This window comes from Caretta caretta, chromosome 2, assembly GCF_965140235.1.
Source record: "Caretta caretta isolate rCarCar2 chromosome 2, rCarCar1.hap1, whole genome shotgun sequence".
Taxonomy (NCBI): Eukaryota; Metazoa; Chordata; order Testudines; family Cheloniidae; genus Caretta; species Caretta caretta.
In genome coordinates this window covers 89387142-89408127 of record NC_134207.1, presented here as the reverse complement: position 1 = coordinate 89408127, position 20986 = coordinate 89387142, and the positions used below count along the sequence as shown (strand labels likewise).

General features: G+C 39.2%; 1 protein-coding gene across 2 annotated transcripts in view; it reads right to left on the bottom strand.

Moving 5' to 3' along the window:
- Window positions 1–2893: 2893 nt before the first annotated feature.
- The window catches only part of TWSG1 (twisted gastrulation BMP signaling modulator 1), a 41264-nt gene continuing 23171 nt past the window's right edge, over window positions 2894–20986 (bottom strand). For both annotated transcript variants that reach the window (XM_048840280.2, XM_048840281.2), the window contains exons 3-5: window positions 19379–19478; window positions 15011–15277; window positions 2894–5380 (exon numbers count right to left, since the gene is read on the bottom strand). In XM_048840280.2, the coding sequence (XP_048696237.1) occupies window positions 5199–5380; window positions 15011–15277; window positions 19379–19478 (549 nt within the window). In that variant the 3' untranslated portion in view covers window positions 2894–5198. The remainder of the gene's footprint in view (window positions 5381–15010; window positions 15278–19378; window positions 19479–20986) is intronic.

Below are 20986 nucleotides of genomic sequence, written 5' to 3'. Positions count from 1 at the left end.
CGATTTTATTTTATAGTGCTCTGGCTACAGATTAACTTGTTGAAGATAGGCTGCCTGCACCCTTGGAAAAGAACTACTTCAATACGAAGACCCCAACCAGTTTACATTATAGGATCAGGCTCAATTCTGTCCCTGCTGCCGGGGAGAAAAGTAACAGAGGCTACCTCTGCTGCCTTGGCCCCTGAATCAAGAAAGTGATATGAACTGGTGCCGTGGTTGCTAAAAGGCAGGAGGTTGCCTGAGGCTGCCTTTCCATATTCAGTTGAGGGCATCCCATGCCCTCTTCTTCATCTTCAGCTGATGAAGAACAGGGCATGGGAGTCAGCTAGTTGGCTGCTCAGCAAGATTGGGAAAGGGGAGCTTACTGAAGTCTGTCCCCATTTTGCTCAGGGAGGAGCAAGGAGAATGTTTAGTGAGGTAAGAACATTCTGATGATATTTGGCAGATTACTTAGCACCCAAAAAGAGAAAGTTATGCATGAAACCAACTTCAAAGACTTATCACCCCTTCACCTAACTTGAAATGGAAATGTCGGGTTCTGATGAACGGACTGAACTATCACTTCTAGATACTTCTCTAAAATGTTGAACACTCAGTGTTACTGGCTACATGGGGAAATTGACCAGCATAGCTACTCCAGAATAAGTTTTCCATGTGTATCCCCATGTGAACACTTTTATTCTGGAATAATAAAGTGTGCACACAGGAAGCTATTTTGGAATAGCTATAGTGTCCAAGTTCACAGCCTGCCTTATTCCAGAATAACTTCCATGCACACAATCCGTAGAGAGACTACTTAACTCTTGCCAGCAACCCAAGTATGCAGTAACAAAGGCAGATCTGATTTAGGACAGTGGCTAACCTGACATACAAAACACAAACACAAAAGACTACATGCAAGCTATAATGGCAAGCATTGCATTAGACAACATTTAATTTTCCCTTGGCTGAGTGTGATTTTTGCATTCACCTTAAATCTTGGCATACACATTTTATAAGAGTAAAGGAAAGCCTGTGAAAAGATATATTTGTATATATGTAAAGATATATGTAAATATCACTAGTTTGCAAAAGTTTGGGGACAAACTGACAGTAAATCCCAGAGTTAAAGCAGCTATAGACCAAAAATGATCTACTCAACATATCAAGCTTTATCTATACAACTCTCATTAGCGTTATGGAGTTACACAGCTTAGACCTCTCTCTTTCAAACAACTTCTAGAAGAATAAGAAATCTTTAAAATACATATAAGGGAACGATAAGGACAGGGTGAATTTTGGCAACCCTATGTTGTATGTATCAGATTTGTCTGAAAGCTACATACTTTACCCCAGGCATTTTTATACTTGCCATGGATGAGTGTCACCCACCAGACTCACACCCTGCTTGTTAGAACAGCTCATGCCATCAGCACTATCTCAGCCATGCGAAGTGACAACTTCTAGTACCAATTTTTCCTGGTAAATAGATTGTAAAAACATTCTCCCCATTCAAACAAAAAAGGCTAAAGAATCCACTCACTCAGAAAATAGCAACAGTAGGAACTGGTGAGCCCCGCAACTATAAATCCAGTTCTTGTTATAGATGTGGTGAGGTGATTACCCCTTATATCCATTACTTAAGAACAGGAAAGTGCAGTGGATGTTTCCTAGGGCAGTGGTTCTCAAACTTTTTTTTTCGTGGACCACTTGAAAATTGCTGAGGGTCTCAGTGGACCACTTAATGATCGTTCCAAATGTTGTTTGTACCATTAGCTAACTATTGTAAAGCGCTTTGGATAAAAGTACTATATAAAAAAAACTTAATACTAATTATGATTTTTTTGTTCTACAAATAGAAGCACCCAACCCATATTTTAATATCAGTAGTCTTACCTTTGTAATGCAATAGATGTGCCCTCTCTCCCCCGCTGGGGCAGTCCCCGAGTTGGGGCTGGGAAAGAGGGGAGTCTCTCCCTCTCTCCCCCACCGCAGCTGCCCCCCGAGCTGGGGCTGGGAAGGAGGGGGTTCTCTGCCCCGCCACAGCATCGACAGAGCTGAGGCTGGGAAGGTGGGCCATCTCTCCCTGGCAGCTGCATCCCTGGAGCTGGGGAAAGTCGCCTCTTTCTCTGGCCGCCACAGCCCTGCACGTCCCAAATTCCCCCCACCCACTCTTCTCACCCCACTGCCCCCTCCTACCTACTCCCTATTCCCCCCCAAAGTCACCACCTCACCTTACATGTACATCTTCTCCAGGGTCCAGGCACCTAATTAGTGGAGCCACAGATAGCAACAAAGAGAATTTAGTGGATCAAGAATTTACCTGGGATTTATACCACTGATTGTTACACAAGGGCATTTTTTATTGAGTACTTAAAGTTTAAGGATTTACAATTTTATTGTGAGTGTTTAATTATATAAGTTGCCCAGATGTTTCAACTGGATAAGATACCAGTTCAGCAAAACTTACACATATGCTTCACTTCAACCCCATGTTTAAGTGCTTTCCTACAATCAGAGACTAAGTGAGATGTGTCCCAACAATAAAATATTTATTATTTTTCCCTCCATGCCATGTAAATTACATCGTATTCTCCTATAATGGGATTTTCATAGATAAGACAATTTCAGAATGTAACACGAATTGCATTTTGTAGGTTTCATATTTTATAGAAAAGAAAATACATTCAGTTAGAAGCAAAATTACAATTTTAACTGTAAAACAATTTTCCAGCTGCTAAAAAAGCACTTTGTCACTACATCTTAAGAAAAATAAAGTTACCAACTGAGACTACAGTAATAGGTTTAAAATTAGTGAAATCACTAAAACAAATTTATACTTCAACTCCATTAAAAGCTTTTGCCCTGATAGCTTAGGAAGAAGCAGCAGTGATAAAAGAACCACACAACCCAATAATGTCTCATTATTTATTAAAATACTTGTTTAAACAAATGAAATATAAGAAAATACATCTGATGTTGCCATAGATCATTTGCATATGCACTGAGTTTACAGCACAGACTCTCTGGAGAGCATCACACATTACAAAAATAGAGCAAACCTAATTTAAAGTGGACTGTCCTCACAAGCAAAAACTTTTAAAGGTATTACACAAACAAAAATTTACCTTTTGTGATTTTCCATGATTTTTATGGACATTTAACTCTTTAAAACAGAGGTTCTGTCTCCCTCCACACACAACCTCTCTATCCCTCCTATTTGATCTTGAAGTAAAATCATAAAGTAAAGAAGGGTGATGTCGTAAATCCACGCAACAGGGTCCCAAATAGATAATCAATCTTGATTCATTTTAAGATTCCGAAACCATAATATTTTACATTTCAAATAATTCAGTATATGATAACTCAAAGCCTTCAGTGTGCCACTGATTTGCAGGGACACTTGAAAAAAGTTTTATTAGATCTTGATCAGAAATCCTCAAGAACACAAAATACAGATACTCACAACATAAGCATATCCTCTCTCCCCCTTCACTATAAGAAATTCATGAGGAATTTCTCTGCACAAAAAATGGAAAAGATGCAAGGAACAAACCATAATAGAAGAAGAAATAACATTTCCTTCAGTTTAGGCTGATCTTTGCCCTTCGTCCAGAAACCATGAATTCAAAACTTTCTCCCATAAATCCCAACTTTAAATAGGAAGAAATTTTGTTTACCACCAGTTTAAAAGTTTAAGCAAACCTCCAGCTTTCAAGTAATACCTGGAAAAGAGTTTAAAAACTTAAGCCCTGCACAACAGCAGCCATGTTTAGATTTTTCTTATTTGAAGAGTTGTATGTATCAGGATAACTAAAAATTCCCAAGTCAATTTTTCAAATAAAATGAGAGTTGAAAAAACTGATCTCGGTGTTGAGGAACATGTTGGTAGGAGTCAGTGTGACCATGAGAGGTGGAGGCGAGAGGGAGAAACAGGAATAGTCAAATCCATCTATATAAAAAATTAGTAAGCTTAAAAAAAGTTATTGTTATAAACACTATCATGAGTTTCTGGCAAGATCACAATTGTACTCAGACTTTATTCTTGTGGTTTCTATGCCATCATCACAGGAAAAACCTAATGGTACCACAGTAATTACCTTATAATTTGCAGTTGCCTACTACTCCATATATTAAAACACAGCAAAATGGACAAAGTATTCCATATTCAGAGAATGCTCATTTGTCTCAGAGGACAATTACTTCTCCATTAAGCCCTTTTATATCATAAATCTGAATCAAAATCAACCTCAAAGCAAAACCAAAGTTAGAATAAGTGTTCCACAGAGCAGTACCAAGTGTGGTAATGTGACATCTGCCAGCTACTCAACAAATAACCTTGCTGAGCTTACTAGGACACTCAGTTTAATTCCCAGTTTATACAAGCTATTTTGTCTGTTCATAACAACCACCTTGCAAATTTGCAGCACCGCACTGAGTTTCCAGGGACAAGACAACCCACAAAGAGTGCACTAGCACGTGGACATGACTAAACTTACCAGCTTTATTTTGGTTTATAAGAAGAGCGCATTGACGGCAACAAGATTTCTTTATGAAATGCAATACCTTGCCTGCAGGAATGGAGGCATATAACAGCTGGAGGAATGATGTCACATTCATGGTATTGTAGGGGGTAGTGTGGCCTGCTAAGAAGCTGGGATTTTATCTATTACAGCGCCTGTTTTGAAGTTGAAAAAAAATTTGTTTTCTTATTTTTGAGGACATCCGTTTCACAATAGGAGTCTGGGCCACTGGTGTAAGACTATAAGCCACTGGAGTCTTATGGCTCTTATACTGGAGAGATATAAAACAAGAGCATTATCTATTTGAGTACTTGTGGAATTTCTAAATAATGGGAATCTTGTGGAGGCTTCACTATTCTGAATTGCTAAATATGACATTACATTCTGAAAATGAGTATAGGCAATATATTCAGATCAAAGCAAAACAATCAGGACAGGAAGCATGAGGATGGCTATGCTACTCGACTAAGAATAAGGAAAAAATAAACATAACAGTTGAAACATTTGCCAATTAGCATTGTTTACAGGATTAAAAAAAAATACAGCTATGCTTTGAATTTTATACATCTTTTCTCAAATCATTCATGTTTAGTTGTTCCCAGAACATATCCCATAATGCAATACTTCCAATCCCCACCTTTTTAATTAAGAGACGTTGCTTTGGCCTCCACATTACTATTATACAGGTTCTCTGCTTCAAAACATGCAGTTCATACATTTTACAGTTTTACTGCCATAGTCGATACATTCTGGCCCAATACACTCACAGCAGGCATTGTGAAACCACCGGTATTTTGATGCTCCCATGGACTCACAAGAGATCTTGCACTGATGTATTGACATGCAGTCATCAAAATAGACCACAGTGCACATGTTTTCTAAACAAAGGGAGAAAAAAATTTAAAAGATTACTTTAGTTAAGTATCTAGCTGTCAGATGTTTGAGTGCAAGTCATTCAAACTACGTGCCACGGGGGAAACGGAAGGGGAAGGAGAGGAGAAGAGGTGAGAACGTAAGGCCTACTCTACCAGCCTGGATACTTTTTTCATATTGTGGATCTCAACCCCCTTGTAGGGAGTACCGTAGTCTTTACTTCTATGATCATATACTATTTCTCAAGTACATGGTCATACCACTTTTTGCACCATTACAAGGAGCAAATTGTAAAATGCAGAGTGGATAAGGCAGGGCTACACAGGAGCCCTTGCCTCAATCACCGAATGTCTTCGGTGCGCCTACACTGCAACTTGGATCATGCTTGCCAGCACAGGTAGACAGACCCGCCCGGACCCCATGGATACATACTTAGGCAGCTAGTCCAAGCTGCCACCTGTGCTACCCCTGGCTACACTGTTATTTTTGCTATGCTAGCTCAAGCAAAGTTAGTGCTTGTCTAGCTACTCATACTGGGAAGTGCCCTCCCAGCTGCAGTGTAGATGTACCCCCTTTAAAAAGCCTGATTTTCATGAACTCTGCTCTACTCAGCACTGCAAGATGCTGCAGGTTTATATTGAGGAGTATACAAAAAACAAAAGGAATATTGTATTGCTTGAAAAACAGTATGGTCATGGATTCCAATACAGTCCAACTACATACATGAGGGAGCAGAGATAAGATTGCACATGCAAACCTATTTTTGGCATTTCCTGAGTTGAGTGCTTACCTGTGCAAGCTAAAAGTATTTTTAACAGAATTTTTGTGAAATACCAAGTGTGCAAGCTGCTTTAACAGGCAAGTAATTGTGTGTGTGTGTGTGTGTGTAATCATGTCTCATTAGTTCCATCGTTTCTCTATTCTATAGTATTTTATTACCACAGACTACCAATCCAGCTCTTAACTGAAAAATTGTTAGATTGCTTCCGGGCGATGCCCATACCAACTCCAACTCTCCCATTTGCCACCTTAAATTCCATCCCAAATGCCAGACTACCTTCCTGGATGCTCATAGCATCATCTTTAGCTTTCAATCTGTTAATGTTGATCCTAGCAGTAAACTTCTCTTTGCAGTATCCCCAACAAGCTCACTCTTCTGGCTTCCCTGTGCCAGGGGTTAGTGAAAGCTTACACTACCTAGCAATTAGACTGAGGTTTCCAGCTCTGCTGTGGAGGGGTCAAATACAAGTAGGAGATCAATTAATGGGGAACAGCCTTTTCCTAGTCAGCAAATACTAATACCTAGTCTCTAGTACTAAAAAAATTTTGGGCAATGTGTCAAGGCACATGCCAATTTAAAGAAAAAAAGAAAGTGATGGATTAGAGAGACATCCCAAATTCTGAGCTACTATTTTATACATATTTTTATTGGATCACCTTCTGTGAGTGAGAGACACAAGCTTTTGAACCTACATAGAGCTCTTGTTCAGGTCTGGGAAACATATTCAGTGTCACAGCTAAACATAAGGTGCAATACATTGTTTAGCAATAGTCGTTAACCTATATTTGGAGGGACCATTCAAGGTGAAGTAGTTGGTTAACACCCCACCAGTCATAGTGGGAAAAAGAAGGGGGTGCAACTGTGGGGGTTGTTAATGGGTTACAGATTGTTGTAATAAGCCATAAATCCAGTGTCTCTATTCACTCCATGATTTAGTGTCTAGCAAAGTTATGAATTTAAGCTTCCAGGCTTGTCCTTTGAAAGAGTTTTGCAAGTTTCCTTTGAGGATGAGGACTAATAGGTCAGATATAGGGCAGGTTGACCTACAAATTTACATTAGCACAATGCCACCATAGTGCATCTGGTGAAGATGCTCTAAGCTGATGGGAGAGAGCTCTCCCCTCAGCTTAATAACTCTACCTCTGTGAGATGCAGCTGCTAAGTTGGCGGGAGAAGATCTCCCGCTGACATAGCACTGTCTACACGTGGGGTTAAGGTCAGTATAACTACATCGCTCAGGAGTGTGGATTTTTCACACCCCCTGAGCAACATAGTTATACCTAAGTAAGTATGTAGTGTAGACCAAGCTACAGAGTGATCACTTTGTGAAAAGTGTTCACCTACAGGTGATATGGTGCTTTTATGTTTTATCATTTTCCTGTGTGAGTTCATTTGAGACTGTAGTGATTTTATTTGGTTAATAGGCCACTTAACCTTGAATGTCCCTTGAAATATGTGTTAACTACTTATGCTAAACAATCTGTTCCATCTTGTATTTAACTACGACACTCTGAGTATGTTTCCCAGACCAGAAGAAGAGCTCTATGTAAGCTCAAAAGCTTGTCTCTCTCACCAACAGAAGTGGGTCCAATAAAATATATTGCCTCACCCACCATGTCTCTCTAACATCCTGGGATGGACACAGCCACAACACCACTGTATACATTTTATAGATTTGTTTGCTGAAGTCCACATAGTTCTTAATATAATCAGACATTTCTCCTCACTCCAAAAACAAAGGTCATGTCTCTTGGGAAAAAGCAAACAGCAGCCCAGCACTTCTGAATAACTACAGTAACAACCAATGTGCACATTAGGGAGGAAAGATCTTTGTTTCCAGGATACAGATTTCAGTTTCCCATTTGCCAGTGATTTATTATGAACTATTAAGAAATTTTTTATAAGTTATGGAAACTCTATTGACACCATCCTTAATCCATACCAAATCATAGAATCATTGAAATGTAGGGCTTGAGAGGTCATCTAGTTCATCCCTTTGTGCTGAGGCAGGACCAAATATACCCTCACTAGTGTTTGTCCAACCTGTTCTTAAAACCTCCAATAATGGGGATTCTACAGCCACTCTTTGAAACACAGCTATCCTTATAGTTAGATTTACCTAATATCTAACCTAAATCTTCTTTGCTGCAGATTAAGACCATTACTTCTTTTCATACCTTCAGTGGAAATGGAGAACAATTGATTGCCATCCTCTTTATAACAGCCCTTAGCATATTTGACGACTTATCAGGTCCCCACTCAGTTTTCTTCCCTCAAGACTAAACATGCCCAGTTTTTATTAACCTTTCCTCATAGGTCAGGTTTTCCTAAATCTTTTATAATTTTTGTTGTTCTCCTCTGGACTCTTCTCCAATTTGTCCACATCCTTCCTAAAGCGTGGCATCCAAAACTTGACACAGTACTCCACAGGAGGCCTCCCTCGTACCAAACAGAGTGTGGATATTACTTCCTGTGTCTTATAGATGATACTGCTGTTAATACATGCCAGAATGATATTAGCCTTTTTTGTAACTGCATCACATTGCTGACATATTCATTTTGTGATCCACTGTAACCCCAGATCCCTTTCTGCAGTTCTGCTGCCTAGCCAGTTATTCCCTACTTTGATGTTGTGAATCTGATTTTTCCTTCCTAAGTGAAGTACTTTGTGTTGGTCTTTACTAAATTTCATCTTGCTGATTTCAGATCAATTCTTCAACTTTTCAAGGTCCTTTTGAATTCTAATCCTGTCCTCCAAAGCGATTGCAATTCCTCCCATCTTGATGTCACATCTGAAAATTTTATGAGCATACTCTCCATTATCCAAGTCATTATAAAAATATTTAATAGAACTGGGTCCAGGACACACCTCTATAGGACCCCACCAGATACACCCTCCCAATTTGACAGCGAACAAAGACAACTCAGTCTTTCAACTAGTTTTTCACCCATCTTTTATAGTAATTTAATCTCTGGACCATATTTCCCTAATTGTTCATGAGAATGTCATGTGAGACTGTCAAAAGCTTTATTACAATCAAGATATAGCACCTCTACAAATGATGGAGTTGGACTTGTTTTCCTCCTTACCTTTAAATTGCAAATTTATACTTAAAGATTGATAAAGGAGACCTAAAAGTTAACAAAATGTACAATTTCAAAAATGGTTATTTCTCAGGAATGGGAAGCTTTTTGTTTGAGTTGGCTTTTAATAGTCCTAGTCGCCAATTCCTTCCTTGAAGGAGACCAAATCATCTGTGAATATGTATTGGGATCCTCCCCTCTTCTCTGCATTTGAAAATCTCTCATAACAATGGAATAGAACATAAGAATGGCCATACTGGGTCAGATCAAAGGTCCACCCAGCCCAGTATCCTGTCTACCAACAGTGGCCAATGCCAGGTGCCCCAGAGGGAGTGAACCTAACAGATAATGATCAAGTGATCTCTCTCCTCCCATCCATCTCCACCCTATGACAAACAGAGCTAGGGACACCATTCCTTACCCATCCTGGCTAATTGCCATTAATGGACTTAGCCTCCATGAATTTACCCATTTCTCTTTTAAACCTTGTTATAGTCCTAACCTTCACAACCTCCTCAGGCAAGGAGTTCCACAGGCTGACTGTGTGCTGTGTGAAGAAGAACTTCCTTTTATTTGTTTTAAACCTGCTGCTCATTAATTTTGTTTGGTGGCCCCTAGTTCTTATATTATGGGAACAAGTAAATAACTTTTCCTTATTCACTTTCTCCACACCACTCATGATTTTATATACCTCTATCATATTCTCCCTTAGTCTCCTCTTTTCCAAGCTGAAAAGTCCTAGCGTCTTTAATCTCTCCGCATATGGGACCCGTTCCAAACCCCTAATCATTTTAGTTGCCCTTTTCTGAACCTTTTCTAATGCCAGTATATCTTTTTTTGAGATGAAGGGACCACATCTGTACACAGTATTCAAGATGTGGGCGTACCATGGATTTCTATAAGGGCAATAAGATATTCTCTGTCTTATTCTCGATCCCTTTTTAAATTATTCCTACCGTGCTGTTTGCTTTTTTGACTGCTGCTGCATACTGCGTGGACGTCTTCAGAGAACTATCCAAGACGACTTCAATATCTTTCTCCTGATTAGTTGTAGCTAAATTAACCCCCATCATATTGTATGTATAGTTGGAATTATTTTTTCCAATGCGCATTACTTTACATTTATCCACATTAAATTTCATTTGCCATTTTGCGGCCCAATCACTTAGTTTTGTGAGATCTTTTTGAAGTTCTTACAGCCTGCTTTGGTCTTAAATATCTTGAGCAAAGAATCTTGAAGAATCTTGAGCAAAGAATCTTGAATAAAGAAACAAAACAAGTTGTCTGATGCAGAAAAAAGAAAAAGCAAGCACACTGTTTCTGCTACATCACTGACTATCTCTTCTCCAACAGTTCAAGAACAAATCTTTGTTCGCATATGACAGGCAATGGAATTCTGCCTGTTGCTTCTAGCAAGTTCAGGAGCCCTTATCTAAAATGATTCTTTCTTGGACTTGTGAAATGTAGCCATGTAAAAAAGGTTACACCTACAGGTTCACAATGTATTCTGGAAAATCTATTTAACTGTTGTCAATTTCAAGAACCAATTATGTAAAACACCCACTTGACTGTCTCACTGTAGATAAAAGGATGTTACTTATTGCAGTAACAGTTCTTTCATTAGCATTTTAACAATTTTCACATATGTCCAAAAAGGAATGTGGAAGACAGAGTTCTCAGGGGAAGAAAATACTGCAGATAAATAACTCACTATCTCAGAAAATGAAGATTTTTTTTTTTAAATTCAGAATAAAGGGAGGTGTGTGTGGCAGAGAATAACGTAAAACAAAGTCTGAATTCAAAGTAATCAAAACAAGACAGCATCATGTTTCCATCAGCATGTTGATATAATCTTCATGTTTTCCAGTGCAAGCAATAATTATAAAAGAACTACACAGCAGAGGACTTTGGGAAGTCACAAGTTCAGAGCACACCAAGTCTGATATACAATATTTGTCTTTAAAATCTTATCTATGAGATGAAAAATTCTTCTGATCCTCTCCAAGCCAAACTATATTTACAGCGTTGCCAGCAAATGAAAGAGAGACAATACATTTTTCGTAAGAGAAAATAATTAGGTAGTCATATACAGTGCTTTTCATCAGTAGATCAAAGCACTTAACAAAAGAAGTAAATATATTATTAAAATAAACCAGTATACAATTTTCTGGTAATTAAGGATGATAAAAGAGAGACCTATTTCAACATCCACCTGTTGTATCCAGTAAGCTAGATACACTATTGGTGACAAACTCTCTTACTTGGTTCGGGTTCCAGAAGAGGGTGAATTCAGAGCCCATCCAGAGAGTAACCAATGGTTAATGTCAAGACACCCTTCACTGCACTATGGATTTTGTTTCATCAGCTGCCAAAAGATATTCTGCTATCCTTCCTCCTGCTGCCAAGATTCTGTCATCACCTGTGACAATTAAGTTCATTCTAAAAGGTACTGAACTGCAAGTTCTGAGCTCTGAGGCCACCAAAAAGGAGTTTAAGCTAAATATGTAGAACAAAAAATGTGATTCCCAGAAAAACAGCTTGAAGTTCTGACTAAAGAGTTGACAACCCTTGGTATGAACAATTATCACTAGTTCCAGTAGTTCAAAATAATATCTGAAGTGTCAGAGTCAAGCTAGGCGTGAGGAAATCAGCAGCATGGTAACAGAATGCGATTTTTAAGGTCCAATAGCTTGCATGGGCTAGGGCTAGAAAGGAATGCTTTGTACCAAGGGAAGTTCCAGCTTTCCAGTAATATAAAGCAGTCCTTTCTAGCCCCAGTGGTTCATGAGGTATCTGTCATTACAACTCTCAGAGGTCACTTGGGCTAGCGATACTTTTCATCTAGAACTGAAAATAGTAAGTCCAACACCTCAGACAAGTTTAGTTTCAATCTCTGCATAAGCATTGTATGGAATCAAGGCAGTCAGAGAGGCGTGGCAGAATATGGCAAGTGTAGTTTTAGGCAGGGCTCATTCCAAGTTTTGTGGGACCCTATACAAAACAACATACAATAAGCTGGGTCCCATCCACCTCTGACAACCCCTCTTTCTAACCTCTAGTTATTGACAACACATCCCCAGCTCCAAAGTTAGGGAAAAAGTGGAGGGGGCATATGGAAGCCAGCATTGCACCTTATGGGCAACAAGTAAAAGAGGCATAGGTAGAAAGAGGATATCTGGGCCATACCTTCTTAGCATACAATGCTAGTGCCGGATGGCAGGTGTCCACAGAAGACAGACAAGCTGAGCAGAGAGGAACCAGAGCGTGCAAAAAACACAAGTGGCTTTCTAGTAGCCCCATTACGATTGTTAGCAGCACTACTAGTGGAACTGATGGATGTTTGGCATCCAGGGCCCTAGATGTGCAGGGCTTTATGGGACTCCCTAGGTTTAGTAGACTGAAGAGCACCACTGACTGTAGGATATGTTGGTATTTCTAGCAGAGCATTTTTCTTGTAGATGTTTTAGCTTGAAACAATACAGGCTGTTGGTTAGTATGTCCTACTTATAGTATGAATGGTATGTACATTATTTTGTAATACTTGTGCTTACATGAGCTGTACGAAAGCCTTCCTGCACAAGCATATTATCTGTTTGTCCATACTGCCCAGCAGTTTTTATTCCTCCTCCAAGTACATGATGTTGGAAGCAATTTTACACCTTCCCCATCTACAATCACTGAAGATCTGAAAAGGATTAGATCTGCTCAAGTTTCTTAACTATAAAAAGTTCACTTTTATTTCTATGCTGAATTCCTACCATAGCCTATTAATCAGGGGCATTGAGTACCTTTTTCTAAGTTTAACCCAATTGTCATTCTCCGAATTTAGCAATAGCATGCATGATCTTTGAACCTCATATTGAATACAATGTTGCTTATGGAACAGGGAGTCTCATGAAATAGACAAAAACCACCTGGATTTGGGACCTTTCCCGCTATGAATAAAATGCAAATTGTTATTAGAACAAGTTGCCCTTTTCATAAAGTCTTGAGAAAATCCCGCCCCAAAACTCCAACTTTTAATCCAAAAAGGCAGCAAGTAAAATTGACAAATGCCTTCCAGCATTACGAACATCAGAGTTACAAACTGACCGGTCAACCACACACCTCATTTTGAACAGGAAATATGCAACCAGGCAGAAGCAGAGAGGGGGGAAAAAACTGTGTGTGTGTGTGGGCGGGGGGGAAGCAAATACAGTACAGTGTTGAATGTAAACTACTAAAAAATAAAGAAAAAGTTTAAAAAAAGATTTGTCTAGGTAAGGAAACTGTTTCTGTGCTTGCTTCATTGAAATTAAGACAGTTAAAAGCAGGATTTTTCTTTTGCATAGTAAATTTTCAAAGCTGCATTAAGTCAATGTTCACTTGAAAACTTTTGAAAGTACAACCATAATGTTCGTTCAGTGGTCCATTCCTGAGGTGTTCATAACTCTGAGGTTCTATTGTATAATTCACATCTTTAAATACTGTACTGTGTGCACATATGGCTTTCTGCAGTTTACTATTTAACATTGTTACTTTCATTATTCTAATACCAGAGAGCAAATATTTTAATAATGTCAAACACAGATATGAACTAGATGTTTTCTGACCATATGGTTTCCTGCATCTGGAATGAATTTATTTTCTTAATGTGCCTTAAAATCAAAGGAAATAAGAAAAGTCTCTCTCTGAGTTCCATTTAATGAAGAACAGTCTTGTTTAGAAACAAAACTAGGTCAGAGGTTCACACTTACATGGAAATGCAATATGTCCATATCAATTGTATTCCTTTCATTAGTTAAATAAAAGAGCCAGCACAGGAAGAACAGCACAAGTTACCAATAGTCAAACAATAAAAAGCCAAACACAGCACTGCTTATAGATATGACTAACAAATTAGATGGTATTCCTCTTTTTAAAAAAATTAAGTGGTAAAAAATCATTTAGTTAAGAGGAAAGAACAGTTTACGATGTTTCTCTAAGTTTCATGGGAGGGTGTCGGAGAAAATACTGTAAATTCTGTTTAAAAAAGTCAACCGTCAGAAAAGGAGTCTCCAGGTCACAACAACTGAATTTGGCATCATTTCCCCCTGGCAATCAATATTTTATCATCCTTCCTCCAATCACGTACATCCCCTGAATCAATGCCATCAATGCCAAGAAAGAGATAACACTTACTCATATCTATAGTTAATCCAGTATTACCTGGAATATCATTTTGTCACTCAGATGCTCAAAACATGCCATCTTGGAGCCAAGAGTTTAACCTCTATTCCAGATCCAGGAGCAAAAACACCAGCTCTCTGAATTTTCCCTTTTTAGCTCTTTAAAGCTAAATATTTAAAACTGTTCCAGCAGCCTACTTCTGTATTGCTATGGGATAGATTAGGTGTAGTTCCTGATCTGAGTCTGATTTTCTCGGAGTCAGAAGAGGCAATTTGTTCAGCTTCTGACAGCATTTTACATTATCCCACCTAGAGTGGTGTGAACTGATGAAACCCCACATTTTGGAGGGGGAATTCCATGTTGACAAATTGTTTTATGGTTCATTCCCCCCACCCAAGACTGTCATATGCTCCTCCCTTTGCCCATGATGTTGTGTTACTCCCCGTTTGTCCCATTGTGACAAAAATTAGACCAAACTCTTCAGGGCAGGGACCATGGCTTTTATTTGTACTTTAAGGAGGCTAGCACACTTGAGCATGGTTAATAAAAATGTTTTGTCCTTTTTAGGGCCCCTTCACAAAGGTAAAACTAGGAATTTAGCCTTTAGACAACTAACTGTTACCTTTGTCGCTGGAGTATGGTGTGTGGACAGTGTTGCTTGGAACAGAGACGTTCTGGTGCTGCGGCTGGTTAACTGTTTCTAAAAATGAAACTAGATTCTCATGATGCGACAGTTCTTCTGCTACAGGGAAGGAGACAATATTCCAGTTCAGCTGAGTATCCCCTTCTGTGAGTGCCCGGAAAAGGGAAGGGATTGGTTCATGCAGCTCCTCTACAGTGCTCTTGGAAGTTGGAGGGGTGTCACTGTAGTTGCGAGGATTGCACATACCTGCAGAGGAATGAAAAGTGTAAAGTGAAAAGTCTTAAAACTGTCTCCCGTCCATCCCCAGGAAGGGCAGCATTTAGAAATAAAATTAATTTTTGTAAAAAAAAGGGTGAAATCCTGACCCCCAATGGTATCAGTGGAGAAACTTTCATATACTTCATTAGGGACAGTATTTCACCCATTGGGTTTAAGATCTTTGCAGTGATGCACTGAAGTGTTAAGTGAGATGCCTTGGCAACACTGAAGTACATAAATGAAGACACCACAAGAATGTTTGTGCACAGCACTCTGCTTCCCTTTCTCCATTACGGTTATGGTTTAGGGTATGAAAAGTTCAACTGAAGCTGTTTGTTTCGTTGAACAAAAATACTACAATACCAGCACCTGAAAGAAAACAGATATTTGTTTACATTAGTATGATCAGGACTTGAAGAGTTTATCCAAAACCTAAGAGCCAGGGTAAAAAATACCTACAGTGCAACTCCCCTAAAGCCAGGCCTGCTGGAAATGAAAGGAACACATAATTGTTTACTGTGTGTTACAATTAATACAATATTCATGTCAACGTTTTATGTAGCTCTCTCTTGCTTTTGTTTCATCTTTATTCCACGTCTTTCTTTTCTACTTGAGATCATAGTGCACCTCTTCCTTGGAGCTTTCCAGTCATTTTCCTCTTTTCTTTCTTCCCCTACACGTGCTCATCTCTCTTTTTCCTTGCACTATGTTCTCTGGCTCTGCCTCTATCTTTCACTCCCCTCACTTCCCCAGTCTCTCAGTACCATACTTATGCTCTCTCCCACACTCTCAACTCTAACCACCCCTATTTGTATTATTAATAGTTCATATACAGAGCTTGAAAACATTGCCAGACAGCCAATGGCCAGAACTTTCTTGACTTTATGAAGGTGTTTGATTGGGTCCACAGAAAAGCCCTCTGGAAGATCCTGAGACACTATGGAATTCCAGCAAACACCGTTAATGTGATACACACTTTGTATGACGAAACTGCATGCTGCATCAGCACACAGATCAGTGACAGGGAATGGTTTAAGATTGCTACCGGCAAGGTTGTGTACTATCCCCACTTCTCTTCTGCATGGTCATAGACTTTGGGATGAGAACAGGAATGGCTGCTGCCTAGTGCACTCAAGATTGTTTGTGCAAGAGGTAAGCTGCGAGACTTAGATACCAACTTGAATGGAATGCAAACAAAAGCAGAAGTGGCCAAAGTGGGAGTTTGTATCCGTACGCAGAAGACCAAGATCATGGAAACAAGAAAATGCTGTCAACACTGATGGATGTGTGATTGGTGGAGAAGAATATGGAAGAGTTCACAACTTCATCTATCTTTAAAGTACGTCTACTAATGGACAGCTCATTAAGAAGTGCAGGCAAGAACTGGCAAAGTCAGTGGATCTTTTTTCCATTTGTCAAACATCTGTCAGAGTAAGATGAAAAATGTACACACTAAAATGAGATTGTATAATGCAATTGTCCTCAGAACACTATTGTACGCCTCAGAAAGACAAGAGATGGTGGAAGTACACAACAGGAAGTTAATTGGAGAGATTGTGTAACAATGTGGAAGTGTACCACAAAGGTCAGCAGAACGAGGACTCAGTACTCAGACAGAAATGGCAACAGTGGTTTGACCATGTCATCAGGCTATGTTGTGGCAGAAGCACAAGGTACATCTTAGATTGGATCCCACCTGGAGGGAAAAGAAGAGGTGGAGGACAAAGAATGACCTATTGCAGGACAATCAAAAAAGATGCTGCCACAATGGAGACAACTTATGGTAGAGTCAAACATCTTGCTGTGGACAGACAGCAGTGGGAAAAATGGGTTGCCACATGTGCCATTAGGCCCAGGAGATTCTGATTCTAAAGCTAAAGGCCAGAAGACAAACTAAAATGAGGGGGCCCAGTGTCCTTCCTTTTCTCTGCAGATGAGAAAGGGAAGAGTGTTTAAATTCCTACTAATGTGCTCTCCCTGGACCCTACTTGGGGACTCCCCATTTTGTAGCATCCAGATAGTAGGTATCTGACAAAAGTGAAGCTCTTCTTGATTGCTTTTCTATGAGCCACAGACACTCCCTCTCCCTCACTGTTCCCTGACTGCCAACTGCTGCAAGGATGGTAGGGATCTATGTTGCTTCATCACTATCCTAGCCTCCATTTTTTAATAAATTCCTTTTGATTCCTTGCTCTCCAGTTATTAGATCTAGGGGCTATCTCTACTGCTGCTCAGAGCTCACCCAAGGAGCAGCATGAAATAGACTCAATTGAGGATAACTGTGAAGCTATCAAGAGAATTCTTAATAGCACCAGTGAAACTGACCAGAAACTTTTTAATTTCACTCCTGCAGCTGCTGCAGGGCAGCACTGTGTGAAACACTTATCCTTCTTGTGCCGCTGTTGCATCTGTTTAGTTTTTTGTTGGAAGCTTTTCTCCACAACCATAACGGCTAGACGTATTTTTTTTTTTAATATTAAAACTTACATCTTGCAGAAGGCAGTAAGCACTGACCCACTAAATCATCCTACCTCCCCAGATGAATGGACTTTCAAAGGCTGAACATGACATAGGAACATACTTTACTATTCTTACACTTCACTTAGGCAATAAGTCCCACCCCTAATTTTCATATAAGATCTGAATGTTATTTGTGCTTGCCATTGCAACTAGAAATAAAAATTCTTATTAGTCTCTGGGAGTTTAAAAAAATTAAGTTTATTTATTGAAAAGCCCACTGAAAGTAAGGACAAAAGTCACAATGGAAAAAAGCCAAATACCAGTTCAATCATTACCAGTAATGTGGTTTTCACTTCCAAAATCATGTGGCCTCCTAGAGCTGGAAATTCTTTATGCCCCTGGAACACTAAGCAATACAACTGTTCAGCAGTATTTGCAGGACTTGCAGGAATAACATTCTCATGTTGATTTGAAAGCATCCCCTGCTGAGCATGGGTGCCTCAGTCATCAATTTCTGCAAACCTGAAGCTTTCATTTAAAAAGTTAAATTTCTAGTCTCCTGGTTGCAAAAATAATCTTCCAGCTATGAATCTAGTTTAAGTCTAGTTATAGTTCCCTTTCTGAGTCTGCCTACCAACAACTGCAGCGCCTCTGCTGTTGCTGATACTTGGCAAAACTACAAGCAAAGTGAAGTTTTGATAGTTAACTGGCCAGTTTCAAAGTGGGCAGTCAGAACCCAATGACTAGAGCAGAACAACCAACAATCACATCCATTTCATGCTATTGCTTGGGAAGCTACGAGCAGCAGTAGAAGAGTCAGGCGCTAGAGCTATTCATTATCTTCAATAGAGGGGAGGACCAATGAAAAAGAAACTGTGGGGAAGGTAGAACAATGGAGACTTGCCCCTCTCACAGCAGCCAGGAGGATCTTGAGTGAAAAGAAAGGAAACGTATTCTTCTTTCCAGCATCCAGAAGAGGGTTGAAGCTTCTAATATATCAGACACCTATAAGGATACAGATAATACAGAAGATGGAATCCCTAAGCAGGGTCCAGGAATAGTGATCACTAGTAGAAGCCTTAGCTACTAGCACTGGGCTTCTTGTCAGGGCTTTATCCCCTCAGCCTCACTGGTGGAACACTCACCCTCATCTTCCATACCCATTTCTGGATAGTAAGTTTACTCTTCTGGCTAGTAGGCATCTGGTAAAGTTTTTGAGTATTTGTTTCTAGCTCTCAGGGTTCACAAGACAGCAAACCTTAAGCGCCACTGTTTGTATGATATTTCTAATGGCACTTTGTAGTTAGTCCTTCCACTGCATCACAAAATGTGATAATTGAACACTGTTGGTGTACTGAGTTCCTCTCAGGTGACAAATTAAGGGGTTTTCCATAATCTGAAACAGAATTAGCAAATCAGTTACCGTGACATTAACTGAATAAAATCAGGAATACCACAGATAATGTACATCAGGTGACCCAGTAATATCTACTTGCTTATAATTAGCTATTCAGCTCCCACAGTGTGCTATTAAAATATTTAATATAGATCCTGCCCTGAAGAATTTACAATCTAATTACAGAAATGATGCAATGAGCGGTAGCAGTAGATAATAAATAATGAACTTACCAACACAATCACAGCACTCATCCCAAAGTGTGCCTAGACAAAGCATGCACTCTTTGCAACAGGAACAGTTTCCTTCCCCAGGTCGGCATTGACACAGCTCCTGAAAACACAGCACATTATGCTGGAGCTTTCTGAGATGTAGAATACTAATAAGTTATGATAATTCTTCATCTAGCAAGCATTATTTCTTTGCATTTTCAAAGGAAGATATTTACTATTTTAGGTTTCTTTAAGGTCAGGATATCATTTTTATCAACAACTGGGATACTGAGCATTTAACACAAAATCATTATGTGTAGGAGAGAATGTACCACCATTTCCCCCATGAATACCTGGATTTACAAACTCTCTGCAGAGCTAAGTGAATATTTTTGCAGCCTGGGCATGGTGTTCTAAGAGATTTTCTCTTTTCATAACAGAAATGTGTGGTTTCTTAAATGTAACTTCTGCAAACAACAAATAACTATAGGCAATAAACCTATGAAATGTACACAGATGAATCCATCTATGGATTCTGATAACAACACATTTGGTGCAATCACTTAAACCCAAGATTTGTGTACAACTTCTAAGTTTTCTTATACAATATTTGAAAGAGATCACTAGATTGTCACCATATTTTAATAAACTTTTAGAAATATCTCTTTCTTGCCCAACATGCTATTTTTAACAGCAATATTGTTTGTTAGACAGACAAAAGACAGATACGTGGTCAAGACCAGCCTTTGATAATGACTGAGATATATAACTTGTCCCCTCCCTTTACAGATGGCAGTGTTATTTTTGCTATCACAAACACACTACTACGATTTAGTTATGGAAATAAAGTATTTAAATAGTCAAAGAGCACATTAAAGTTTATCACAAGGATTTTTTATTCATTATTTTTTCTTTTGTTAATAGAAAGTTAAAGGTGACCTACATAGGAAAAATGGGTTGTGCTTTTTTGGGGGAGAGGACTCAAGCATTTTTGACACATCACCTAAGCCTGGGAGCAATGGTTGAGCTGCCCTACTGAAGAAAAAGTGCTTACAGAGTCTCTAAGTATGGAAACATCTTTGATGTATAAAGGAAGCCTGGAAAAATAAAAAGTGTTCTGCTTATTTTATTTATTTATTTTACTTTAGAAACTTGTGTTTTAGCTAACCTGCTTTTACTGAATGACTGAAGGGCTGGCTGGTTGGAGAACACATATCAAATTAGATCACAACACGAGGTGAAACCTGAACAACTGAGAGGGGAGGGTCTTTACTTCAGATGGTCTAAGACTTAGTTTTTCATAACAATGCATTTAATTCAAACCTCAACAAACAACTTGGAAGGAAGTTCTTTCTGTTAAAAAATTCAGTAATGCCACTCCTCCAATAAAGGCTGAGAAAGCTCCTCTGGTCCCCTCCAAAGACAACTCCAGCAAAACCAGGACAGACAGAAACATCAGAAATATCAATTACTGAGTTAAACAAACAAAAAAGGCACACAGAAAACAAGTTTGGAACAGCTGTGGGGCCTTCTTGCTATCTTTTAAAAGAAGCAGTGAGAGGGCAGAAACCCGTTTTTTAAATTCTTTACCCGTCATCGTTAAGGAACATCAAACCCTTTTGCAGAGCT